The sequence below is a fragment of the Sphaeramia orbicularis genome, chromosome 4 (assembly GCF_902148855.1).
Source record: "Sphaeramia orbicularis chromosome 4, fSphaOr1.1, whole genome shotgun sequence".
NCBI lineage: Eukaryota > Metazoa > Chordata > Actinopteri > Kurtiformes > Apogonidae > Sphaeramia > Sphaeramia orbicularis.
In genome coordinates, this window is record NC_043960.1 from 49,940,044 (window position 1) to 49,963,876 (window position 23,833).

The window sequence follows — 23,833 nt, forward strand, 5'->3', positions numbered from 1 at the left end:
TTGATATAAAATGCAGCTGGTCATCAGATATGACCCATTTGGACTTCAGAGACTAGAGAGTGAATGTGGGAACACTGTCATCTTCTACAACATTGATTCACCACTAAAACCCATGGAGCTGGACCAATGACAGTGGATGGACACACAAGGTTTATGTTCAGTTAATGATATATTTTGTTGAAAAAGTCATTTTTTCATCAGTTTTCTCTGTTGTTATCTAATAACCCCTATTTTATGAACATCTCCATGATCATTAAATTAAATACAGGAAAATACCTGATTTACACTGAAAAATGCAAAATGCAGAGGAAAATAGAATACATGGTGATAAATCACTTGGGAAAGACAAAAAAATCATTTGGAATTTGTAACAAAAATAGTTGTGGGTCTTTAAAGGTTAATGTTTTTTAACATGAATTAGTGACAAACAAATCCAAATCTAAAATGTTCCCATGGTGAACTTCTTGACTGACATGAAAATCGTCCACACCCACAACGTTATCCATCAGAACTACAGTGGTAATGAGCATCCACATTGATGAGCGGTAAACATTAATGTGAACAGTCCAAACTTTGGAGCCTTAAAACATATATTGCTTATTTCTTGTATGATACAACAGGGTGCAGATACAAATCATAAAAGCACAGTATGTAGCATTTTGTATGTAGCATTTTTTTGCTAGTCTTAGTAAAACAGTTCAAAGTTGGCTCTTCCTCTCCACTTGACAAATGGGAATGAGCGCTGGTTGAGCAGTGGTTCAGTGAATGCCAATAGCAAGGGGAAAAAAGCTTGAAATAGGAAAATAAAGTAGTTTCTGGTTGTCATTACAGATATTTAGTTCTGGAGCGCACATAAACTTGCCTGCACCCTCACAAAACTATGGGAATGTTTTACAGGACAGATAGGAGGCATCTATATGTTGGCTTTGCCCAGAGTGTTGTCTCTCAAAATTACAGTCCGTCTAAGACTGGGCTTTCTGTTTATGTTGTTGTGTCTGCACATGGTGTGTGATGATGTTATTGGCTGAAGGTAGAAACACACTACCCCTGAGAAACATCCCAAACACAGAAGATAAAATTACAAAATTTAGGCAGAGAACAGGGTTGCTGCAGGTAAATACATCACCACATTTTGACTCAGTCACATTATTATTATTGTTATTATTGTTGTTATTATTATTACACAAGTCTATATTGTGTATTTTTCATATTGTAGAAAAGGCCAAAAAAGGAGCTGATGATCTCCTTTCCTTCACAGAACAATGAACATGTTCCACAAAATATTTCAAACACTAGAAGCACTCGGAGAGTGCAGACGTCTGCCGAGGCAGATCAGTGCCCCCCCAATGTTTGTCTGTCTTTCTATCTGTCCGTGTGCAAGATAACTCAAAAAGTTATCGACGGATTTTGATGAAAATTTCAGGAAATGTTGATACTGGCACAAGGAACAAATGATTAAATTTTGGTGGTGATTGGGGGGGGGGGGGGGGGGGGGGGGGGGGGGGGGCACTGATCTGCCTTGCCGGAGGTCTGCACTCTTTTTTCTAGAAAAGCACTCATAGAGTGCAGACCTCCGCCAAGGCAGATCAGTGGCCCCCCCACCCCCGATCACCAACGAAATTTAATCATTAGTTCCTTGTGCCAGTATCAACATTTCCTGAAATTTTCATCCAAATCTGCTCTTAACTGTTTGAGTTATCTTGCACACAGACAAACAAACAGACAAACCAACGCCAACTAAAACATAACCTCCTTGATGGAGGTAATAATGTTGCAGTCTGTTCCAAAATGTTCACAAAATGCTATTACACACAAAACAACTATAATCTGCAACAGGCTCTGGGTGAACTTCATAGACTGTACAGTTATACTCGGTGTGGATGGTCCTTTAGTATCTTTATGTGTATCAGTTACATTAAATAATGTTGTCTTTCTTCTTTTTGCCCTTTCCTTTTTCAGGCCATCATTTCACAGCAGGACAGTCACATTGAGCTGCAGCGAGTGTTTCTGACAGAACGGGCCACTCTACCTGGCCGCCATCGAGGGAATGGGCTCCTGGAGCAGGAGAAGCAGCGAACCCTGGCGCTGCAGAGAGAGGAACTGGCCAGTTTTCAGAAGCTCCAGTCCCAGCACCGGCAGGAACAGCAACGCTGGGAGAAGGAGAAGGAGAGGCACCGGCAGCAGGTGGAGGCCATTGAGGCCCAGCTCAGGCACCGGGAGGAGGAATGCACACAGCTGGAGGTGAAGTACCATGTCCTGTTGGAACCGCAAAGCACGTTAGCTTAAAGATGAAATCATGAACATGTACCTCTGAGTCATACTTGAATTTCTATGTCCAATGTGTAATTTCCTTAATTTTCTATAAATCAAATGAAATGCAGACTTCCAGTTAACATAACCTTTGTTCAGTTCACTTAGTTTATGTTAGTATGGTGTAGAGCTGCAGCTATTGAGATAATCAATTAGAAATCAACCAATATGTTTTTTTAGGACTGATACCGTTTATTAGTAGTCAAGGAGGCCGATAACCAATATTTAGAGCCGATATTCATTTGCAGTAAAAGTGAAAATATTTGCGGCAAAATTGAGAATAATACGAACTCCAACACTTCATTTTAACTTTAAATGCCTTTAAGCACATGTTTATTAAACAGCTTCTCAGATTTGCAACATGTCAAAGGTTTTGTTTATCTTAGACAATAGACATCTTTGTTTAAAAATTCTAACAAAAAGTGCAGGGAGCTCCCAGGCTCAGCAGCATGTCTTAGAATATATCTTGATTGTCATTGTACATTGTACAACGAAATTAAAAAGTGCAATCCTAAAAAGGTACAATCCCTGACATAAAAAAATACACATACACAATCACACTCGCATAATAAAAAGATTAGGAAAGTAAAAACACAGAGACACAATCACACCCCCATAATAAATAGATTAAGAGGTAAAAACACACAGACACAGTCACATCCTATTGCACTATCTTTTAGCAGCATTCAGTGCATTAACTGCAGTGGGGTGGGGTAGAAGCTATTTTTCAGTCTGTTTGTTCTGGCTTTAATGCTTCTAGACCGTCTTCCTGATGGCAGCAACTCAAACAGGCTGTGACCCGGATGAAATGGGTCCTTGATAATGTTTTGAGCCCTTTTGAGGCAGCGGGAACTGTGCAGTTCCTCCAGCGTGGGGAGGGTGCAGCTGATGATTTTTTGGGCTGTGTTGATGACCCTCTGGAGGTCCTTCTTCTGGGCCACTGTGCTGTACCAAGCACTGATACAGTAAGTCAGTATGCTCTCAATGGAGCAGCGGTAAAAGGACACCAGCAGCCTCTGTGCAATGTTGTTTTTCTTGAGCACTCTCAGAAAATAAAGTTTTTGCTGGGCCTTTTTCAGCAGCTTCATGGTATTTACGCCCCAGGTCAGGCCCTCCTCGATGCGAACTCCCAGGAAGTGGAAGTCTGCCACCCTCTCCACACAGTCCTTGTTAATGATTAGTGGTAAGATGTCTGTCTTGTTCTTTCTAAAGTCAATAATTAGCTCCTTGGTTTTCGATGTGTTGAACAGCAAGTTGTTCTCCCTGCACCACACCGTCAGCTTCTCCACCTCGTCCCTGTAGGTGGACCCCCCCCCGGAGTTGCTTTGGTGGGAGGGGGTGAAGTCGTGAGTGTAGAGGGTGTAGAGAAGGGGGCTCAGCACGCAGTCCTGTGGGGAGCCAGTGCTGAGGCTGAGTGCCGATGAAGTGTGGGGACCCACTCTCACCCTCTGTGTGCAACCCGTCAGAAAGTTCATGATCCAAAGACAGATGGAAAGTGGGAGCCCCAGGTCCACCAGCTTGGTCATCAGTCTGTGGGGGAGGATGGTGTTAAACGCCGAGGTATAGTCCTCGAAGAGCAGCCGTGGATAGCTCCTCTGCTGCTCCAGGTGAGATAGTGCAGCATACAGAGTGGTGGCCACAGCGTCCTCCGTGGATCTGTTGGCCCGATAAGCAAACTGATGTGGGTCAAGTTGTGGTGGAAGAAGTCCTATGATGTGACTCCGGACCAGTTTTTCAAAACATTTCATCACCACCGAGGTGAGTGCAACTGGTTGATCGTCATTAAGGCTGGTGATGAGGGTTTTTTTTGGGCAGGGGGACTATTGTGGAGGATTCTGATACTGGAACAGGGACTGATTGAAGATCCTGGTAAGGACTCCAGCCAGCTGGTCTGCACAGTCCTTTAACACCCGACCAGAGACACCATCGGGTCCTGCAGCCTTCCTCGGGTTAATGGCCCGCAGAGTGTGCCTCACCTCATGCTCCTCCAGTATGAGAGTGGAGCTGCTGTATGCCACTTGATGTAACGTAGCTGAGTCAGGTGGGTCTGTTTCAAAACGGGCAAAGAGGTTCAGCTCCTCTGCCAGTGAAGCATCACCTTCGACAGCTCCGAGGACAGTCCTGTAGTTTGTCAGATGTTGGATCCCCTGCCCCACCTGCCTGCTATTGTTACTGTCCAGGTGGTCCTCAATCCTCCTCCTGTAGTCCGCCGTGGCGGCTCTGATGCCTCTCTTCAGGTTGGCTCGAGCTATGCTGTAAAGAGCCCCATCACCAGACCTGAAGGCGGTATTTCTCTCCCTAAGCAGCCGCTGGACCTCCCCGGTCATCCAGGGCTTCTGGTTGGGGTAGACTCGGATGTGTTTATCCACCGTGACCATGTCTATGCAGGTCTTAATATAACACTGGACACTATCAGTGAACACTTCCAAATGTGGATGTTCAAAAACCTCCCAGTCCGTTGTTCTGAAACAATCCTGCAGCTGCTGGGAAGCACCATCAGGCCAAGTTTTCACAGTCTTTATGGTAATAGGAGCAGTTTTCCTGAGGGGGATGTATGTAGGGACCAAAAGCAGGGATATGTGGTCTGACTGACACAGGTGAGGTAGTGGTTTAGCCCTTTAGCCAAGCTTGATGTTTGAATAGACCTTATCCAGTGTGTTAGCTCCTCTTGTTGCACACGCTACGTACTAATAAAATTTAAGGAGCACTGCCTTCAAATCCGCATGATTAAAGTCCCCCGCTACAATATGCACAGCGTCGGGATATGCTCTCTGCTGAACCGTGGTGAAGTTAGCAGCGGGTTGGATATTTGACGGACATTCAAAAGCCATCGCCTTAGGGACTATCAATAAATTACTGCTCTTAATGTGTTTCTTCAATAGCTTCTTAGTCATGTGACCCAGAGACTCCAAACCAGTCTCAAATTATTATAATAAAGAGGACCTTCAGGAAACACCACTTAATATTTCTCTCCAGTCTATATGAATATTTTTATGAATATTATTCATATTTTTTTTTACAAACAATGTCTGTTTTTCTTCAATAGCTTCTCAGTCATGTGACCCAAAGACTCCAAACCAGTCTCAAATTATTATAATAAAGAGGACCTTTAGGAAACACCACTTAATATTTCTCTCCAGTCTATATTAATATTTTTTATGAATATTATTCATATTCATATTCATATTCATATTTACTCATATAGACTGGAGAGAAATATTAAGTGGTGTTTCTTAAAGGTCATCTTTATTATAATAATTTGAGACTGATTTGGAGTCTCTGAGTCACATGACTAAGAAGCTATTGAAGAAAAACAGACATTTTTTGTAAAAAAAAAATATGAATAATATTCATAAAAAAATATTAATATAGACTGGAGAGAAATATTAAGTGGTGTTTCCTAAAGGTCCTCTTTATTATAATAATTTGAGACTGGTTTGGAGTCTCTGGGTCACATGACTAAGAAGCTATTGAAGAAAAACAGACATTTTTTGTGAAAAATATGAATAATATTCATAAAAAAATATTAATATAGACTGGAGATAAATATTAAGCGGTGTTTCCTAAAGGTCCTCTTTATTATAATAATTTGAGACTGGTTTGGAGTCTCTGGGTCACATGACTAAGAAGCTATTGAAGAAAAACAGACATTTTTTTTAAAAAAATGAATAATATTCATAAATAATATTAATATGGACTGGAGAGAAATATTAAGTGGTGTTTCTTAAAGGTCCTCTTTATTATAATAATTTGAGACTGATTTGGAGTCTCTGGGTCACATGACTAAGAAGCTATTGAAGAAAAACAGACATTTTTTGTAAAAATATGAATAATATTCATAAAAAATATTAATATAGGTTGGAGAGAAATATTAAGCGGTGTTTCCTAAAGGTCCTCTTTATTATAATAATTTGAGACTGGTTTGGAGTCTCTGGGTCACATGACTAAGAAGCTATTGAAGAAAAACAGACATTTTTATTAAAAATATGAATAATATTCATAAAAAATATTCATATAGACTGGAGAGAAATATTAAGTGGTGTTTCCTAAAGGTCCTCTTTATTATAATAATTTTAGACAGGTTTGGAGTCTCTGGGTCACATGATTGAGAATGTATTGAAGAAAAACATTAAGAGCAGTAATTTATTGATAGTCCCTAAGGCGATGGGTTTTGAATGTCTGACGAATATCCAACCCGCTGCTACAAAGTCCCCCTCCTCTGTTCTTACTGGAGTCACGGGTCCTGTCACACCGCTGTGCCGTGTGGCCGGCTAGCTCGATAGCAGCGTCCGGTATGAGTGACTGAAGCCACATCTCCGTAATCAATAGGACACAGCAGTCTTTCACGATGTTGTTTGTAGCGACCTGTAGCCTCAATTCATCCATCTTATTAGCGAGGGATCTAGCGTTGGTCAGGAAAAGGCTGGGAAGTGGTGGTTTGTGTGGCTGCCTCCTTAGCCTTGCTATAAAGCGCCCGCCCGGCAGCCACGCTTATTCCTCCTCATCCTTATCGTCTTCGCCTTCTGCCCTTAGGAATAGTGATGATCCACGGAGACCCGGGACTCCACGCTATATCCACCGGAATGTTATGTGAGCGGAGAAACTCTGCTCTAACACCCCATTCAGAGCAAACACCAATCCTGAGAAGATCATGCCGGCTGTAGATGTTGTTAGCCCAGCAGAATGTGATCACGTTGACACAAAACATACACAAACAGCCATACAAGGTACCGATAGGAAGGACACTGAGCTGGCTGCTGCAACTACATGCGCTGCCATCTTGACTCTTATAAGGTTAAATGAAAAATTTAACAAATAAATAGCTCCCAAAAGTTTTCTACGGTATATAAATATAAATTATAGTATATTATATAATATAGTATATATTTTCCAAAATTTCAGTATAACTGAAAGGGTATTTTATCTCTCACTTGTCTTTGTTTTAAGTTCAAACAAAAAGTGCAGGAAGTTCCCAGGTTCAGCAGCATCTCTCATGAAGTTAACTGAAAATTTAAATAAATAAATAACTTCCTGAAGTTTTATAAAGTAAATAAAACAAAGTTAAATAAAATTTGTACAGAAATGTGAGTTTTAAATCAATTAGTAGTCCTAATTGAGCAGCACCAGATTGTGGTGCAAAAAGCAGAGTTGTTCAGCGTGCTCTCCAGTGAGAAGGCTTCACTTACTCTCATAAATTGCATTGCTTTTTTTCATAGCAGCTTGAAAGAACACATACTGAAGGAGTGAACTAGCCCAAAATCTCAAAATTGACCACAGCATGAAAATTTTTTGCCTGCTGTGTCTCGCCTTAAACATCCATTATTGCCTTGCAGTTTTCTCTCAGACAGACTGTGCTTTGCTGTCAGTTTCTGCAGCTTCTCAGGTGGCCTACACACAATTCTCTAGTCATCCCCTTAATGTGCTATCCTGCAATAAAACTTACTCAGCGTGTCCGCTGGTAAGGTTTTGCCGTGGCACAGCGCCATAACTCTGCTTTTGGGCACAGTGCCACGGCAAAATCTTTGCTGCCACACCATACATTTCATACAAAAAAGTAATCACTGTCGCAATAGACTTATTATACATATGTATTATATATAATAGACCAGGACAAACGTAAATGAGTTTTAAGTTTCACTTTCACTTCCGCAGCCCCCATAGCAGTATGACAGACCGAACCGTGCACGCACCCCCCCTCCCCACAGGGATTATTTTGCTGTCAGACTTTGCTTTTAATCACAAACTAAACTTGTCCTGCACCAGTAAGTTTGCAAAAATTCAAGAGACAGGGAAAAGGTAAATGAGTGTTAAGTTTCACTTTCATTTCCACAGACTGAGAGAGGCGCGGCTGCATCAGAGCCAAAATAACCCAGTTTGAAATAGATCTCTTATCAGCCAGCGGATTAAAAAAAAAAAAACAGCCAATGCCAATATGTGTAAAAATGCCGAATATCCGCGCCAATGATCGGCCCGGCAGATTATCAGTCGATCCCTATAATCCACAGATGTTAAACTCCGGTCCTCGAGGGCTGGTATCCTGCATGTTTTAGATGTTTCCCTCTTCCAGCACACCTGACGGTCGTTATCAGGCTTCTGCAGAGGTGGATGATAGGCTCATCATTTGAATCAGGTGTGTTGGAAGAGGGAAACATCTAAAACATGCAGGATACCGGCCCTTGAGGATCTGAGTTTGACACCCTTGCTATAATCAATGTTTGTAATCGATTAATCTATTGATTATTTTCTTGGATTCAATTGAACAATTATTTGAGTGAAATTTATTAGTAAGTGAAAAAAAAATTTTAAATGTGAAACAGACTTGTCTGAAAATGACAACTTGTCCAGAACCAGCTGAAACAACCACAAAAAGTATAGAAGTAAAAGGATATATAAAAATTTCGATATAGACCTAACAACAGTGTAAAAGTGTATATATAAAAATATCTATAGATGTAAACAACAAACAAGTCCAGTGACATCTACAAACAATATGTGCACTGCCGTCTTCAACACATTTGGATCCAACTTACTAACAACTGAACACGGAACTAACATACAACTGAAAAAAAGACTAATAAACTTGCAACGATCAATCAGCCATGCTCAGAAATAGGCCAATTTTCACATGATCATCCATGACCTGCGACTGGCCAGTCAGTCTGAAATTGACCAAATTCCTGCCGCACCGCTTAGCCAGACCCGGGGCCGGTTCCAGATAGTCATATATGTGGCAACAATCAGGAATGTGAAGGGGCACATGATGGTGGGGGGTACCGTAAATATCTCACACTGAGTATGCGCACACCATACAACCCTACAAAGTCAAAGTGAATTAAGATGCTTTACTAATTCCTCTAAGTCTCCCATTATTGTGCACCCTATTTTCCTTGTCCTTTTTCTTTGGAAACTTTCATTTGAGGGGGCAGGACATGTGTTTGAGACGGCATTGCCCACTCTTGCCCCCCCCCCAGAACCAGGCCCAGCCATAAGTATTGTATTTGTACAATAATTTTACCCTCTGTATGATGTATGATCAGTAATTCCAAAAATCCCATAATGCATGATAATTTCGCCCCTTCATTACATGACTAAATAAATTAATTGCCAAACACAAATAGGATATGTTTCCTTCGCATAGTGCTGCACTTTTTATTCATCCTCTCGTGTGCCTCTCTACTCGTGAGGCATGTAGAAGTTGTGAATTTATACATGGTGTTCTGGTCCATTCTGTGCAGGGGTTCATCCTGTGCTCCACATACTTAGAAACAATTGCTTTTTTCTAAGGTTTTATTAGATTATTTAAAAGTAATACTGGGTTGCAGCATGTAATGTGTATGGTCTATGATAATGTGTTACTAAAGCATACGAGGGCCGTTCAATAAGTTCATGGCCTCACCCAGAACAGAACAACACAGACTGATAATTTATATTTTATTTTTCAACATAATCTCCATTTACAGCAATGCACTTGGTCCATCAATGTTCAAGCATCACTATCCCATCACGAAAGAATGTAACATCCTGTATTATAACAACCAGTATTTCTGGGTGAGGCCATGAACTTATTGAACAGCCCTCGTATGGTCTGAGCCATGTCAGAATAAATATTGGGTGTGTATGATAATTTTCCTTCATATGATCATTTTCAGCTGCTGGTGCAATACAGGACTCACTAAAAACCAGGTGTTTCAATCAATGCACCAGTTTTCATACAGAAAACCTGGCACCTTTTTGCACACTTTTCTTCTATTTTTAAAATAAATGTTCTAATGGGGAAAGTTACATTGCTATGTCTTGTGTGTTGTTTAGAAAAAATGAGATCGGAAGTGGCCTGAGTTGGTATCAGCTGTCGAAGCACCCTGCCAATCACAATTGGCCGAATAAATTGTTATCGGTGCAAGTCTAAAGACTAATATTTGTTATGTTTGTATGAAGGCTTCAAAGTTTAACTCTTTAAGTGCCAGACAGTTAAGGGGCTAATAAGCCTTAAAAGTGCCACAGAATTTGGCCGTTTTTCAGTATTTCGTGTCGTTTTTCTAATATTTGAAGAATCCTGCAGGAAACCGCTCGGTAACATCCGACCGATTGCTGATTAGATTCAAAACGCACCGGACGCAGCCGATTCAGTATTGATCGTAATTTGCATAATTTATAATAATAATAATAATAATAATAATAATAATAATAATAATCTTTACTTATATAGCACTTTTCATACATTAAAAACTGTAGCACAAAGTGCTTTACATATCAGTTTAAAAATCAGTACCGCCCCCCACCCACACCCACCCACTCACCCGCACACATACACACACACACACACACACACACATACATGCAAACCCACAAGCTCACACATACTTAAGAAGACTGACTGAGCACGGGTAGACCAGAACAAAAATGTACAAGTAAAAGTAAAAGATCAATTTAGGAGGCGCTGTCTCAGGGAGCCATCTGCACCAGGATGCAGCCGCAGACCCCGGCGACCAGGCACCAGCAACACAGCCCCGCATCCCAACTAGTGGGAGAGGGCCAACTGGGACCCCCACCCACCAGAAAGGAGCGGACCCCAGTGAGAGAAGGCGCCACAGCCCCCGGAGTCCACAGCCGCCCCCCGGCATGGAGGGCTACCTCTGATGAAACTCCGGAGAAAAAGAAACATTAAAAAGATATAAAAATATTCGGTCGCGTGACCTCAAATTCCCGTCTGCTTGGTCTCAAAAGGGGGACACAGAAAGAACGTCATCGAAATGTGAGAAAGAAATGGGGGTGGATGGTTTGTTTGTACACAAATGTGGCGTGTTCTCCAAAGCCGATCTGATCGGCCCGTGGCACTTTACAGGTTGTTTTCATAAAGCCGATTTAATCGGCCCATGGCACTGAAAGTGTTAAACGAGTAACTGATGGTCCCAATGTAGAAAAGTGAACATGTAGACATTTTCTGCCTTTTTGTTGTTGTCTCTTCTAAGCTACACTCCATGTTGTTTGTGTTGATCCTGTCATCATGTGCATCACAAGAAGCATCCGTGTGAAACACAACAGTGGAACCAATGTTTAGCAGCAGAGAAATTAAGGAAACGAAGCTTCGATTCTGAAAAATTACAATTTAATAATTTTTGTAATTGATTCAACTAGATTAATGGATTGTTTCAGCTCTAGTTTGTTATACTTTGAATGGTATGATATAAACCAGGGGTCACCAACCCTGGTCCTCGAGGGCTACTATCCTGCATGTTTTAGAGGTTTCTCTCTTCCAGCACACCTGATGGTCGTTATTAGACTTCTGCAGAGCTTGATGATAGGCTTATCATGTGAATCAGGTGTGCTGGAAGAGGGATACATCTAAAACATGCAGGATAGTAGCCCTCAAGGACCAGGATTGGTGACCCCTGATGTGAACCATAGACATATTTGAGTCCATTCACGGATATGCATGTTAGTATTGTTCACGGATGTCATAATTTTGTTCTGTCTGTTGATGCAGGAGCGTCTGGCAGAAGAAAGGGAGGAACTGGAGCGGCAGAGGGAGACATATCAGGAGGACCTGGAGAGGCTACGAGAGTCCACCAGAGCTGTGGAGAAGGAGAAAGAACGGCTGGAACACCAGAAGAAGATCAAAAGGAAAACTATTGAAGTGAGGAACACAGGATACAAAAGGCAGAAATTACAACACAAGGAAGGTGTTAAACCCAGAGGGAACTCAGCATATTTAAGAAAAAGCTTCACATACAAGGCTAGTGTCAATTACATGTTGAAGCTGATCAGTTCATTCCTTTAATGAATTAAACTCCTGAGGGTAAACTGGCAAAGGTAGAAACTCTGACATTTCCCATGATTCACTTCCAAGATAGATAACAGCAGACTTATGGTATATTATATATATTTAGCTTAAAATGTCAAATTAGGTTTTTCTCTCAGGGTATTTAAATATGTACAGAAAGACGGTATGGTGTAATATCTCTTGGTGTGTTGCAATAGAAAAGACAGTGTTTTGTTTATTGTCAACAAAAACAATCCGAACTTCATTTTATTTTCATTCACTTATCTTATTGCTACAATATAATTTATTATTTATAATTTATTTTTGGACTGTCACAATATTTGTTATTGAGTTGACAATAATTGCAATTAATGAGGTTTATTCTATTAAGCTTATAAAATAACTGTAGTTTAAGCCTGATAATACCTAAATGGTGCACTCACCTTATGAGAAAGAGGAAGAGTCATTTTTGTTGGATTATATAAAATGACTTAGAGTGATATCTATATTATAAAAGCCAAATGGTCTCTGTGTATGCGTGTATGTGTCAGCTTTATAACTGACAAATTGGAGAGAGGTTGGCTTTGCGTTTTGAAGTACTTACGTATTTTAGGTGTAGAATCAGACAGGTGACACCTGCTAATGGATACAACCAATACTTTTGAGTTATTAGTTGCTTTTGAAATTACCATGGGTTTACAGGTGGCCTTTTGCAGCCACAAACGGTGACAGACCGTTCTGTGCAGACTCTGATCAGATGGACCGAAGTTCAGCGGATCCGGACACAAGACACTAACAAGGTCGGTCTGGTTTTTGCTGTAGACCAGTTCCACTCCACCGGTCCCCGGTCAGACCTGCATTTTGATTTCAACACAAAATGAGGGCCATTATATTTTTTCCTAATCTGTGTGTTACACCAGTAAGCTTTATGGAAGTAAATCAGTCTCATCAGATTTTGAATTATAAAAGCCACTGAATTTCTTGCTGATTTTTTTTTTTTTTTTTTTGCACTGAAATTAAGTATCTGAATTTTTTTGTCTCTCAATTTAACTATGTTCATAAATTTAGAATTAAAAAAAATCAGATGCAAAATTTCAGAAGCAAAAAATTCAGATGCAAAAAATTCCAATCACACATCCGGGATACCAAGGATAAGCAATCGATTCTATCCTAAGTCGAACCAACAGCCAGCCAATCAAGCTACGTTAGCTTGGTCATGTGACACCAACGCAGGAAGACGGTCACACTGGTGGGTCAGCTACCATAGACTGCAGCTACCTCGATAATGCTACTGTACATTAAGAGGAAGGAGGTGTTTGCACAACTAAAGTGATCATAAACTGCTCATTTGTCAATATGTGTTTATGTGGGTTGTTTGATACAAACGTCAGACATGGAGGACAGATAGACAGATAGATACAGACATAAATAGACCGAAGGGAGCCCAGAAAACATCAAGTGTTCAGCTCTTTATTTTAAAGAACTGCTTGAAAAGTATATACTGCGTTTCATTATTATTATTATTATTATTATTATTATTATTATTATCATCAAAGTACTATCATTATCATACAATATACAATACAAAAATACGTCTGGAAGACTGAAATGACTCGATCCACCTTAACACCTGCCCCTGTAGTCCATGGACCAGGCCAGGTAGTGAAACCACCAAAGGCAGCAATACCTTTGTGGTGCCATTTTGTTAGTAGGACATATATATGTGTATTAAACCATGATAGCCTTTCCAAATGAGTAGCTTAGTCATGATTATATGGTACCTCTTTTTTTCCCAAAAATGTAACATTACGTTTAATGGCGTATGGTGGTATTTCTGAATTATCCCACCTTTTCCTGTAAAAATGCCAGTGGTATTGGTCCAAGATAAGGTTGTGACATTACATTATGCTTCTACTTTTCAGATTTTATAGGAAGATGTTACAATTGATTTTTTCTTTCATAAAATAGTGTTTTCATTCCATTTGAGCACCGCATCCGAGGCAAGTAAATATCAATGTTTATTTGAGACTTAGTCAAGACATAGTTAAGATTGAAATAAGTGAAGTGATGATAAATTCTCTTTTCATACAGAGCAAATGAAAGTAAATCAAAGTTCTGGAGTTCTGGAATGATCACAACAAAAACAGCAGTTTAATAATGGCACAACTACGGAGCAGAAAACGAATGTACCATTTCATTTCATACATAAGAGTACATGTTATATTGTCAATACTGATGCAAACAGACAAGAAAAGAACACATAAGGTATTTTGATGTCTTTGCAGGTCTGGATGCTAGGGCCGAACTGAAAATGGACTCAGGGATGACACAGCACCCAAGCAGGCACGCCTTAAATGCCTGATACTACTTTTGTCTCAGTTCCCAAATAAAATTTTCTCTCTATTTAACCTTTCTTAAGGGATTTATCACCATTAATCAATATTTTATCCTCTGTGATTTGCATTTTTTTTCTGTGAAAATCAGGTATTTTCCTGTATTTGAAGACCCCGGTGCTAAAAGTACTGATATCACAAAAATAAGTCTGTTAAAAAACATTTAGAGGGTGGACGTAGCTAAACAAATACATCATGTTTATATGCTCAACTTGAATTGTCCAGAAATGTGACTTCGGTACTTTTAGCGCCAGAGTCTTCATTTATTTTGATTTGATTTAGTGTTTTATTCCGAACATGCAATGAAATTTAACATGTATGCAACAAGCAAAACATAAATAATAATACAAATATCAACAATTATAACAATCTTAGACAGAAGAACAGCACAATAGTTTGATTTACATCCCCGAAAAGGGGTGGGAAGAAGTGCAACTTATTTAATCCCACCCCCTCTCCAGAAAATATTATTAATAATAAAGATTTATCTCCCTATTTTATGAATCATGTATTTCAGTCATCATGGAACTTGAGAAATAGTTACTTTTTCTGTCAAATCTGTCATTAACTAAACATAAACCCAGTGTGTCCATCCACTGTCACTGATCCAACTCCATGGGCTTTACTGGGGAATCAATGTTGTAGAAGATGAAGGCGTTTCCATGGTAACTACGGAGCCTCTGAACATCCAAATATGGTCATATCTGATGACCATGAAAAGATGAAGAACTGTATGTTACACCAATTATTTACATGTATTGATAGAATTAATGAATCAATCAGTATTAAACAGTTAAGATCAGTAGATGCTTTCGGTCACATGCGTATATTTGGGTCTTTATGGGTTAATTATGCTCATAATGAAACTGCTAAACTATTATATACATTTTACATTTCCTCCTAATCTTAAGGACTTTCTCTCACATTCACTTTACCATCTTATTTCACTTAACCTTAATAAAACTTAGCTTAGAGGAGAGACTATTCATCGAGACTGCTATATGTGTAATGCTGCAGTATGGACTTATCTACTGTCTAAACTGTTTATTTTGGTTTATATGTAACTCAGATCTTTGATAATAACAAAGAACTGGCCATGAATGTGGTGAATCTGTGTTGGTATTAACATTCCATACATTCAAATGATGTTTTATGACCTCTGGTTTTGTCCCTTACAGTGGGTTTATTCAATGGCTGATAGCTAGGACTAAGCTACTATTCTGGAATGGCTATCATAGCAAAATATTATCTATGAATATAGGCCATTTCAAAATGCATCACTAGAACTTGCCCCCTTGGGTGGTACCAATATCCCAAATATCTGGTCTTGGCCCATGGACTACTGAATGCCATAGATAACCATCTTCTTTAATAGGCAGAGGTCCAGAACAGAGTCGAAGGGCTTTTGGAAGTCACAATAAAGCAGGTCAACACACCCCACCTCTTCCAACACTAAGGTCTAGTCTTCTAAGGATGCTAGCAGCTGAGTTGCTGTAGATCTGCCCATAAAGAAGCCATACTGATGCGCACTAAATAGATTATTTTTCTCCATATGCTTAATGATTCTATCCTTTATGATCATAAATAATATTGCTATTATAATTTGACTATTATAACCACGATCATAATATTGCTATTATCACTGCCATATTGATTATAACTTTGATATATATAAAGCTATACTGTATGATGTGGCATTTTTACACTTTACTTTTGTCGTCTTCAAATGCTCCTAATAAGCATGTGTCCAACTAAAATGTAAAAGAAATCCACCAGATATTGAAACTCAAAAATGTTTAATTCTCATATATTGCTCATATTTCTGATAAAAGTCTGACCAACCATTTTATTCGGTCCGGATAAAATAATTGGCTAAGCCTGGCTGAGCCTCCTGTCAATCATCCATTACCGCCATCCCGCATCTGATATGGGTACCTCTGAATCTAGCGCTTCACTCCCACTACTCCGCCTGTCACTGACCACCATCTCCTGTCTAAGGATGTGAATAGGTAGGACTGAAATGCACAGTGTGGAATAGAAAAACGGATTTATTAGCAGAGACAACATCCCAGGGGAACAAACAGAAGAACCCGACTGCAGCAGTCAGAGTCCGGTGAATGAAGGATGGAGATAAAGTCCAGGAGTCAGGTGTACTTGACTCCACAGACAAGTCTGCACAAAGGTCAGCTTTTATGACCACGGGACTCCTACAGGCACATGTACTTGGTGTCACGCAATGTAGGATTATGTAGGATGATAAATGTATGGACTATTAAACCTTAAATGTCCACGTAAAATTTGCGGAGTCTGCGCACTCAGTGCGCAGGCCCATCACCTGGGCACCTTATCGCCCAGGTGATGAGGTGCAGTGAAGACAATGACCCAGCGCTGCGCAGACCAGACCCTTAAATACATGGTCTACTGATGAAACACAGGCCCCGGCAGGTGGATGATGTATCTGATTGCTGAGGGAGAGGTCCACAGACATACCAAAGCGGACCAGACCTCCGCGTGCATCAGGGGAGAGGAGGAGAGCATCAGAGCTCAGGCAGGGGGAAGCAAGCGGGACTTTGGAGGGAGGCGGGTTGTTCATGTTAAAATTTTTACTAAGTGCTGTGAGACATGCCACATCGGTAAGTATAGCTTTAAGTGCAAGAACATAAAGAATCCCCCTCGAAAAATATTACAATAAGAATATTTACAAGAGCTGCCTTTCATTAGTCAAACCTATGGAAGCTCAAACCCCTGAAAACTGGTAACCACCCTCACGACCAGTAGGAATGTCTGAGAGACCTGAAACAAATGCCAATTTTTTTTTTTCTTTTACATCGAGCACTAAAAAGGTATAGGAGGACCCCATGAGCTAACTCCAACATGAAGTTGGCAATTTGCCTTTCAAAGTAAAACCTTTAAATTAAAACTAGTCTTAAGCCATTTGTCATATCGGCTTCTAAATAGCATCAAAAGATAGAGTAAACCCTTCTCAAAAAAGTGTCTGATCAACTTTTTGTAACTGTCTTAGTGTTTTTTAATAAGCCTGGAAAAATGCAATGTCTGGAACTGATTTTTCAGTTTGAACTTTTTCACCACATGTTATATATCCATATATTCACAAGACTCAAAACAACTCTCCTGTGCAATAATTTTTTGGGTTGGATGTATGATTATGGATTACTCACAATTTGTTTATTTTTACGCTTTTTACACTTAAAACTGCAATTTGACCCCCTCAACATGCTCAGAAACTCACCAAATTTGGCATACATGTCATATCTGGTGAACACTTACATACAATATCAAAATTAACCTCATAGGTGCTGAATTGTGCTCTGTCGCGCCACCTACACATACAAAAATGGCCCTAGTGGACAGTAGGAATGTCGTACAGACATGAAACAAATGCCAAAATATTGGTCTCATTGAGACCAACAAATCATACACTCACACCCATGAGCTAAATCCAACAGGAAGTTGGCAATTTGCCTTTCAATGTATTCTAATGCCAATGAATTAACAGGACAATCTCTTCACAATCACTGCTTCAGACTTTTTTGACACATATTATGTATCAATACATTCAGAACACTTTCCACAAGTCTGCGGTTCAAGAATTTTTGAGATAGGATGTGCGGTTATGGTTTATCGCTCTTTGTTTGACACAAGGGTTCTTGCACAGAGACAGTGTCTTCTCTCCAGTCGGTGTCATATTACAACACACACAGACACACAGGAAACAAAATGGTGAAACCTGATTGGCTGAAATCCTCAGTGGGAATTCATTTGTTCTATGTTTTCATTGTACACATACCACAAGATGGTGCTATATCCCCATGCTTTGACAGTGAGATCACTAGTTTAACATTTCCCTCACCTAAAAAACATGCAAAACAACACACACATACACACACACACACAATAGGGTTTTACAAAATCAAAGCCTTATTAAAAATGGTACATTTTGAGTTTTATGCTCAACTGTTTGTACAGTTTCAAGTCACTCAAATGGATTCTGTCTTACACACACACACACACCCACACACACACTATAGGGTTTTTCTAAATAAAAGCCTAATTAAAAATTCAAAATAATGACTATTAGATAGCTTTTCTTCATCTTTATGACCAAACGCTTGACTGTTTGTACATTTTTAGTTATTAGAGACCGAGCTGAGAGGGCAGGTCCACTCACACAGTGAGTGGACTTGCCAGAAGGCAAGGCCCCTATTGTTTTTCGTTTGTTTTTTATTATTATTTTCCCGACGCCACTTTGAACTGGATTTTGACCCCCTAAACATGCTCGAAAACTCACCAAATTTGGCACATATGTCAGGTCCGGCGAAAAATTTGATAAAATGCTAAAATTAACCCTGTAGGTGCCAAAATGGGCTCTCTAGTGCCACCTATGTCAAAAAACACGGAAACTGCCATAGCGACCAGCAGGAATGTCCAAGAGACATGAAACCAATGCCAAAATGTTTCTTACATCGAGCACTACAAATGTTCCAGTGGGCACCAAGAGCTAACTCCCAACAGGAAGTCAGCAAATTGCCTTTCAAAGTGAAACCCTCAACTTAAAAGTAGTATGAGCCAGTTTGTCACATTGGCTTCTAAATAGCACCAAAAGATAGAGTGAACCCTTCTCAAAAAACTGTCTTTGCAAATTTGTAATTAATGTCTTAGTTATTTTTTTATAAGTTTGGAAAAATGTGATGTTTGGGACTAATTTTTAAATTTCGACTTTTCCCCACGTCACATTTCCATACGTTCAGAAAAATCACCCCAACTCTCCTGTGCAAAAATTTTTGAGATGGGATGTACAGTTACGGATTTTAACTTATTGTTCGTTTTTATACTTTTTTTGGCTTTAACCTGCCATTTGTTGTACAGACATGAAACCAACGCCAAAATGTTGGTCTCATCGAGCCCGAAAAATCATACACTCACACTCATGAGCTAAATCCAACAGGAATTTGGCAATCTGCCTCTGACTCTATTCTCACACCCAATACATAACAGGAAAATGCTCTTTTCCACCATCACTGCTTATTCAGTTAAATCTCTTATTACAAATATGATATATTAATCCACCAAAGAGACTGTCTTCTCTCCTCTAGTCCAAGAATTTTTGAGATACGATGTACGGTTATAAATTAAATGCTGTTTGTTTTGAAGAATAGCTGTCTCCCTCTTTCAGCGTTTAGAAGGTAACGACCCTCCAAATTCTTCGCATGCCGATGCCTGAAAGCTGATTGGCTGAATCTTTTTCCTGTGGAATGCATACAATGAAACCACCAGGTGGTGCTCTAAGACCATGAACAGACAGTCAGATTCCAAGTTTGACTAAAAACATGACAAGTGTGAACACATGACAACTGTCAAATCTCCACACAAGAACATTTGAACAATACAGAAAAAAACTATGAAAATTACATAAGAAATATATGTATGTATGTCCAAAATTGTATATGAATAAAAGTTGAATAAAAATGAAGACATGATAAAAAATGTGAATAGTACACACACACCCACGAACAGACACACGTACGCACCAAGGTTATAATAGTTTTGGATTTTTAATTATAGTTTAGTTTTAATTAGTTTTGACTTTTTTTTTCTCTTATTCAGTTAGTTTTAATTAGTTTTTAGAGCAGGTTTGTTAGTTTTTATTAGTTATCGTTTTTTTTCTGAATGCTTAGTTTTAGTTTAGTTTAGTTTTAGTATTAGTTTTAGTTATTTCATATATTTTATCTTCCTCATCATCCTATTCAAAGAAATTAGTGAGGCGCGGATATGGGCTACCCAGGACACTTTATTTGGGGGTCGGGTTAGGGCGGCTCATGGACTGAGCAGAGACACAATGTACCGTACAATGTATAAATTCGCTATGCAGGTTGAGGTGGGGTGCAATCCATACACAACGTCACTTACATGAAACAATGCGAAGATGTGCAAAGCTTGAGAGGAGATGCACAAAGCAGCCAGCAGTTAAAGCAGATAGAAACATATATAAACCAGCTAACCAGCAGTTAAAGCAGATAGAAACATATATAAACCAGCTAACCAGCAGTTAAAGCAGATAGAAACATATTATAAACCAGCTAACCAGCAGTTAAAGCAGACAGAAACATATATAACCAGCTAACCAGCAGTTAAAGCAGATAGAAACATATATAAACCAGCTAACCAGCAGTTAAAGCAGATAGGAACATATTATAAACCAGCTAACCAGCAGTTAAAGCAGACAGAAACATATATAACCAGCTAACCAGCAGTTAAAGCAGATAGAAACATATATAAACCAGCTAACCAGCAGTTAAAGCAGATAGGAACATATTATAAACCAGCTAACCAGCAGTTAGCAGACAGAAACATATATAAACCACTTATAAACATATGTAACCCAGTTCATCAGCAGTAAACCACACCTTAGCAGATCTCTCATCTCTTAATCATCTCCAGTTCCATTATTAGCCAACTTTGCTTCAGTTCAGTTCAGCTAGCGGTTGCTATTAACATCAAACGTTTTTTTAACATTAGAAAAGGTTCCATACCTCTGTAATTGGATTAGTTTTCATCCTCCTCTTTTCTCCTCTTCTAAACTGTGCAGTTCAGGGCTTGGAAGGCCTTTTCACGGTGATAAACTCTCCAGTTTTAACCTGGATGCTAGTCCTGTTTGACTCTGTCCTTTAGCTCTGCTCTGTCTCTGTCACTCACGCGCACACACACGGTACGCCAAAAAAAAAAAAAAAAAAAAAAAAAAACGACCCATGTATCACTACAGTAAACCCCAGACAGGACTGTGCTGCTGTGTCTCAGCTTTAGTCTGTATGTTCCAGGTAGAGTGGGGACCAGAAGACCACTGGAAACCACCAGTGACCAGACATGACAGACTGTGTAGTGTCGTATGGTGTCACCAGCTCAAACTGCTGGAGCAAAATAAATTAATTTCATATCAATCCGACATTGACAGAGACGAAAACGAAGGGAATTGTATCCATAATTTTTATACGTTTTAGTTAGTTTTGTAAGCTCACAATACAGTTTCAGTTAGTTATCGTTTTTTTCTTTTAATTAGAGTTTTTATTTATTTCAGTTAACGAAAATGTTATTTCAATTTTAGTTTTCGTCATTTCGTTCGTTTTCGTTAACGATAATAACCTTGGTACGCACACCCATAGACACACACACACACACACACGTATGCAGACCCACAAACAGACACACACACACGCACACACACAAACAGACACACACACACAAACACACACATACACTCACAAAATAAAGTTTTTGCCAGAAGGCAAGGCCCCTGTTTTTTGTTTTTTTTTTCTTTTCTATTATTAGGGACCGAGCCGAGAGGGCAGGTCCACTCACACAGTGAGAGGACCTGCCGGAAGGCAAGGCCCCTATTGTTTTTCGTTTGTTTTGTATTAGGGACCAAGCCGAACGGTAAGGCCCTCTCACACAGTGAGAGGTCTTGCCTGCATGCAAGGCCCTATTGTTATTCGTTCGTTATATCATTATTCAGATACCACTTTCACCTGGATTTTGACCCCCTAAACATGCTCGAAAACTCACCAAATTTGGCACACCTATCAGGTCTGGCAAAAAATTTTATAAAATGTAAAAATTAACCCCATAGGTGCCAAAATGAGCTCTCTAGTGCCCCCTAGACACACAAAAACGGCCCTAGCGGCCAGTAGGAATGTCGTAGAAACATGAAACCAACACCAAAATTTTCCTCTCTTCGAGCCCGAAAAATCATACACTGATCATCATGACCTAACTCCAACAGGAAGTTGAGAATTTGCCTTTCAAAATAAAATGCTCAAATTGCAAACCTCCAGTAGGAATGTCATAGACACACAAAACCAACACAAAAACTTTCATTTAACTGAGCCCAACAAATCACATGCTGACACCTATGAGCTAGATCCAACAGGAAGTTCGCAATATGCCTTTCAAAATAAAATTTTTAAAACTAACTCCGATGACACCGTTTGTTGTATTGACTTCTAAATAGCGCCAAAAGCACGGGAGGAGGAGCGCGCGGGAGGCGGAGCGTATGGGAGGTGGAATGCAAGGGAGGCGGAACGTACGGGCAGCGGAACGTATGGGAGGCGGAACGCACGGGAGGTGGAACGTATGGGAGGCGGAACACACGGGAGGTGGAACATATGGGAGGCAGAACTAAAGGGAGGCGGAACATATGGGAGGAGGAACGCGTGGGAGGCGGAACACAGGGGAGACGGAACGCACGGTAGGCAGATCGCCCAGTGCGAGGTCCTGCCCAATGCTGCTTGCAACTTTAATTAGGGACCGAGCCGAGAGGGCAGGTCCACTCACACAGTGAGTGGACTTGCCAGAAGGCAAGGCCCCTATTGTTTCTTGTTTCTTTTTTATTATTATTTTCTGTCCGCCACTTTGAACTGGATTTTGACCCCCTAAACATGCTCGAAAACTCACCAAATTTGGCACGTATGTCAGGTCTGGCGAAAAATTTGATAAAATGCAAAAATTAACCCTGTAGGTGTCAAAATGGGCTCTCTAGCGCCACCTATGTCAAAAAACACAGAAACCGTCATAGCAGCCAGCAGGAATGTCTGAGAGACATGAAACCAATGCCAAAATGTTCGTTACATTGAGCACTACAAAAATATAGGAAGACACTATGAGCTCTCTCCAAGAGGAAGTCGGAAAATTGCCTTTCAAAGTAAAACTCTGTTTTTATATACACACATACATACATATATATATATATATATATATATATATATATATATATATATATATATATATATATATATATATATACACACACACACGTATATACACACATATAAAACTAGAATAAAAATGAGGACATGATAAAAATGTGAATGGTTCACATGCACAGACACACACACTCACACAAAAAATAAAGTTTTTCAAAATCAGAGCCCTAATAACAATGGTAAAGTATGAGTTTTATGCTCAGCTGTTCATTCAATTTCAAGTCACACAGGTGACGCAGGCGCAGGTGTTCTGTAGGGATGAAAGGAGAACAGAAACCAAAGGATGGGGGCTGGTGTCGGGACAGAGAGGTGTTAGTGAAACTGAGATGTCAATGGTTGCGGGAGGCGGAACTCGCAGGGCGAGATCCTGCCCAATGCTGTTTGCAACTTTAATTAAATGCTAAGCCTGTTTCTTCCAGCACATTCTGGAAATATTCCCAGTGCTACACTTTTATTTTCTTTTTACATTTTCTTGTATTACAGCTTTATTCCAAAATAGATTAAATTCATTTTTTACCTCAAACTTCTTCAAACAATGCTTCATAATGACGAAATGAAAAAAGTTTGTTTGAAACTTTTGCAAGTTTAATAAAAAA

The 23,833-nt window shown here is 39.7% G+C and overlaps 1 protein-coding gene across 1 annotated transcript in view; it reads left to right on the plus strand.

Moving 5' to 3' along the window:
* arhgef18b (rho/rac guanine nucleotide exchange factor (GEF) 18b) overlaps window positions 1-23,833 on the plus strand; it is a 138,812-nt gene that overhangs the window by 87,305 nt on the left and 27,674 nt on the right. The window contains 2 exon segments of the mRNA XM_030132070.1: window positions 1,960-2,241; window positions 11,795-11,944. Of these exon segments, the coding sequence (XP_029987930.1) occupies window positions 1,960-2,241; window positions 11,795-11,944 (432 nt within the window).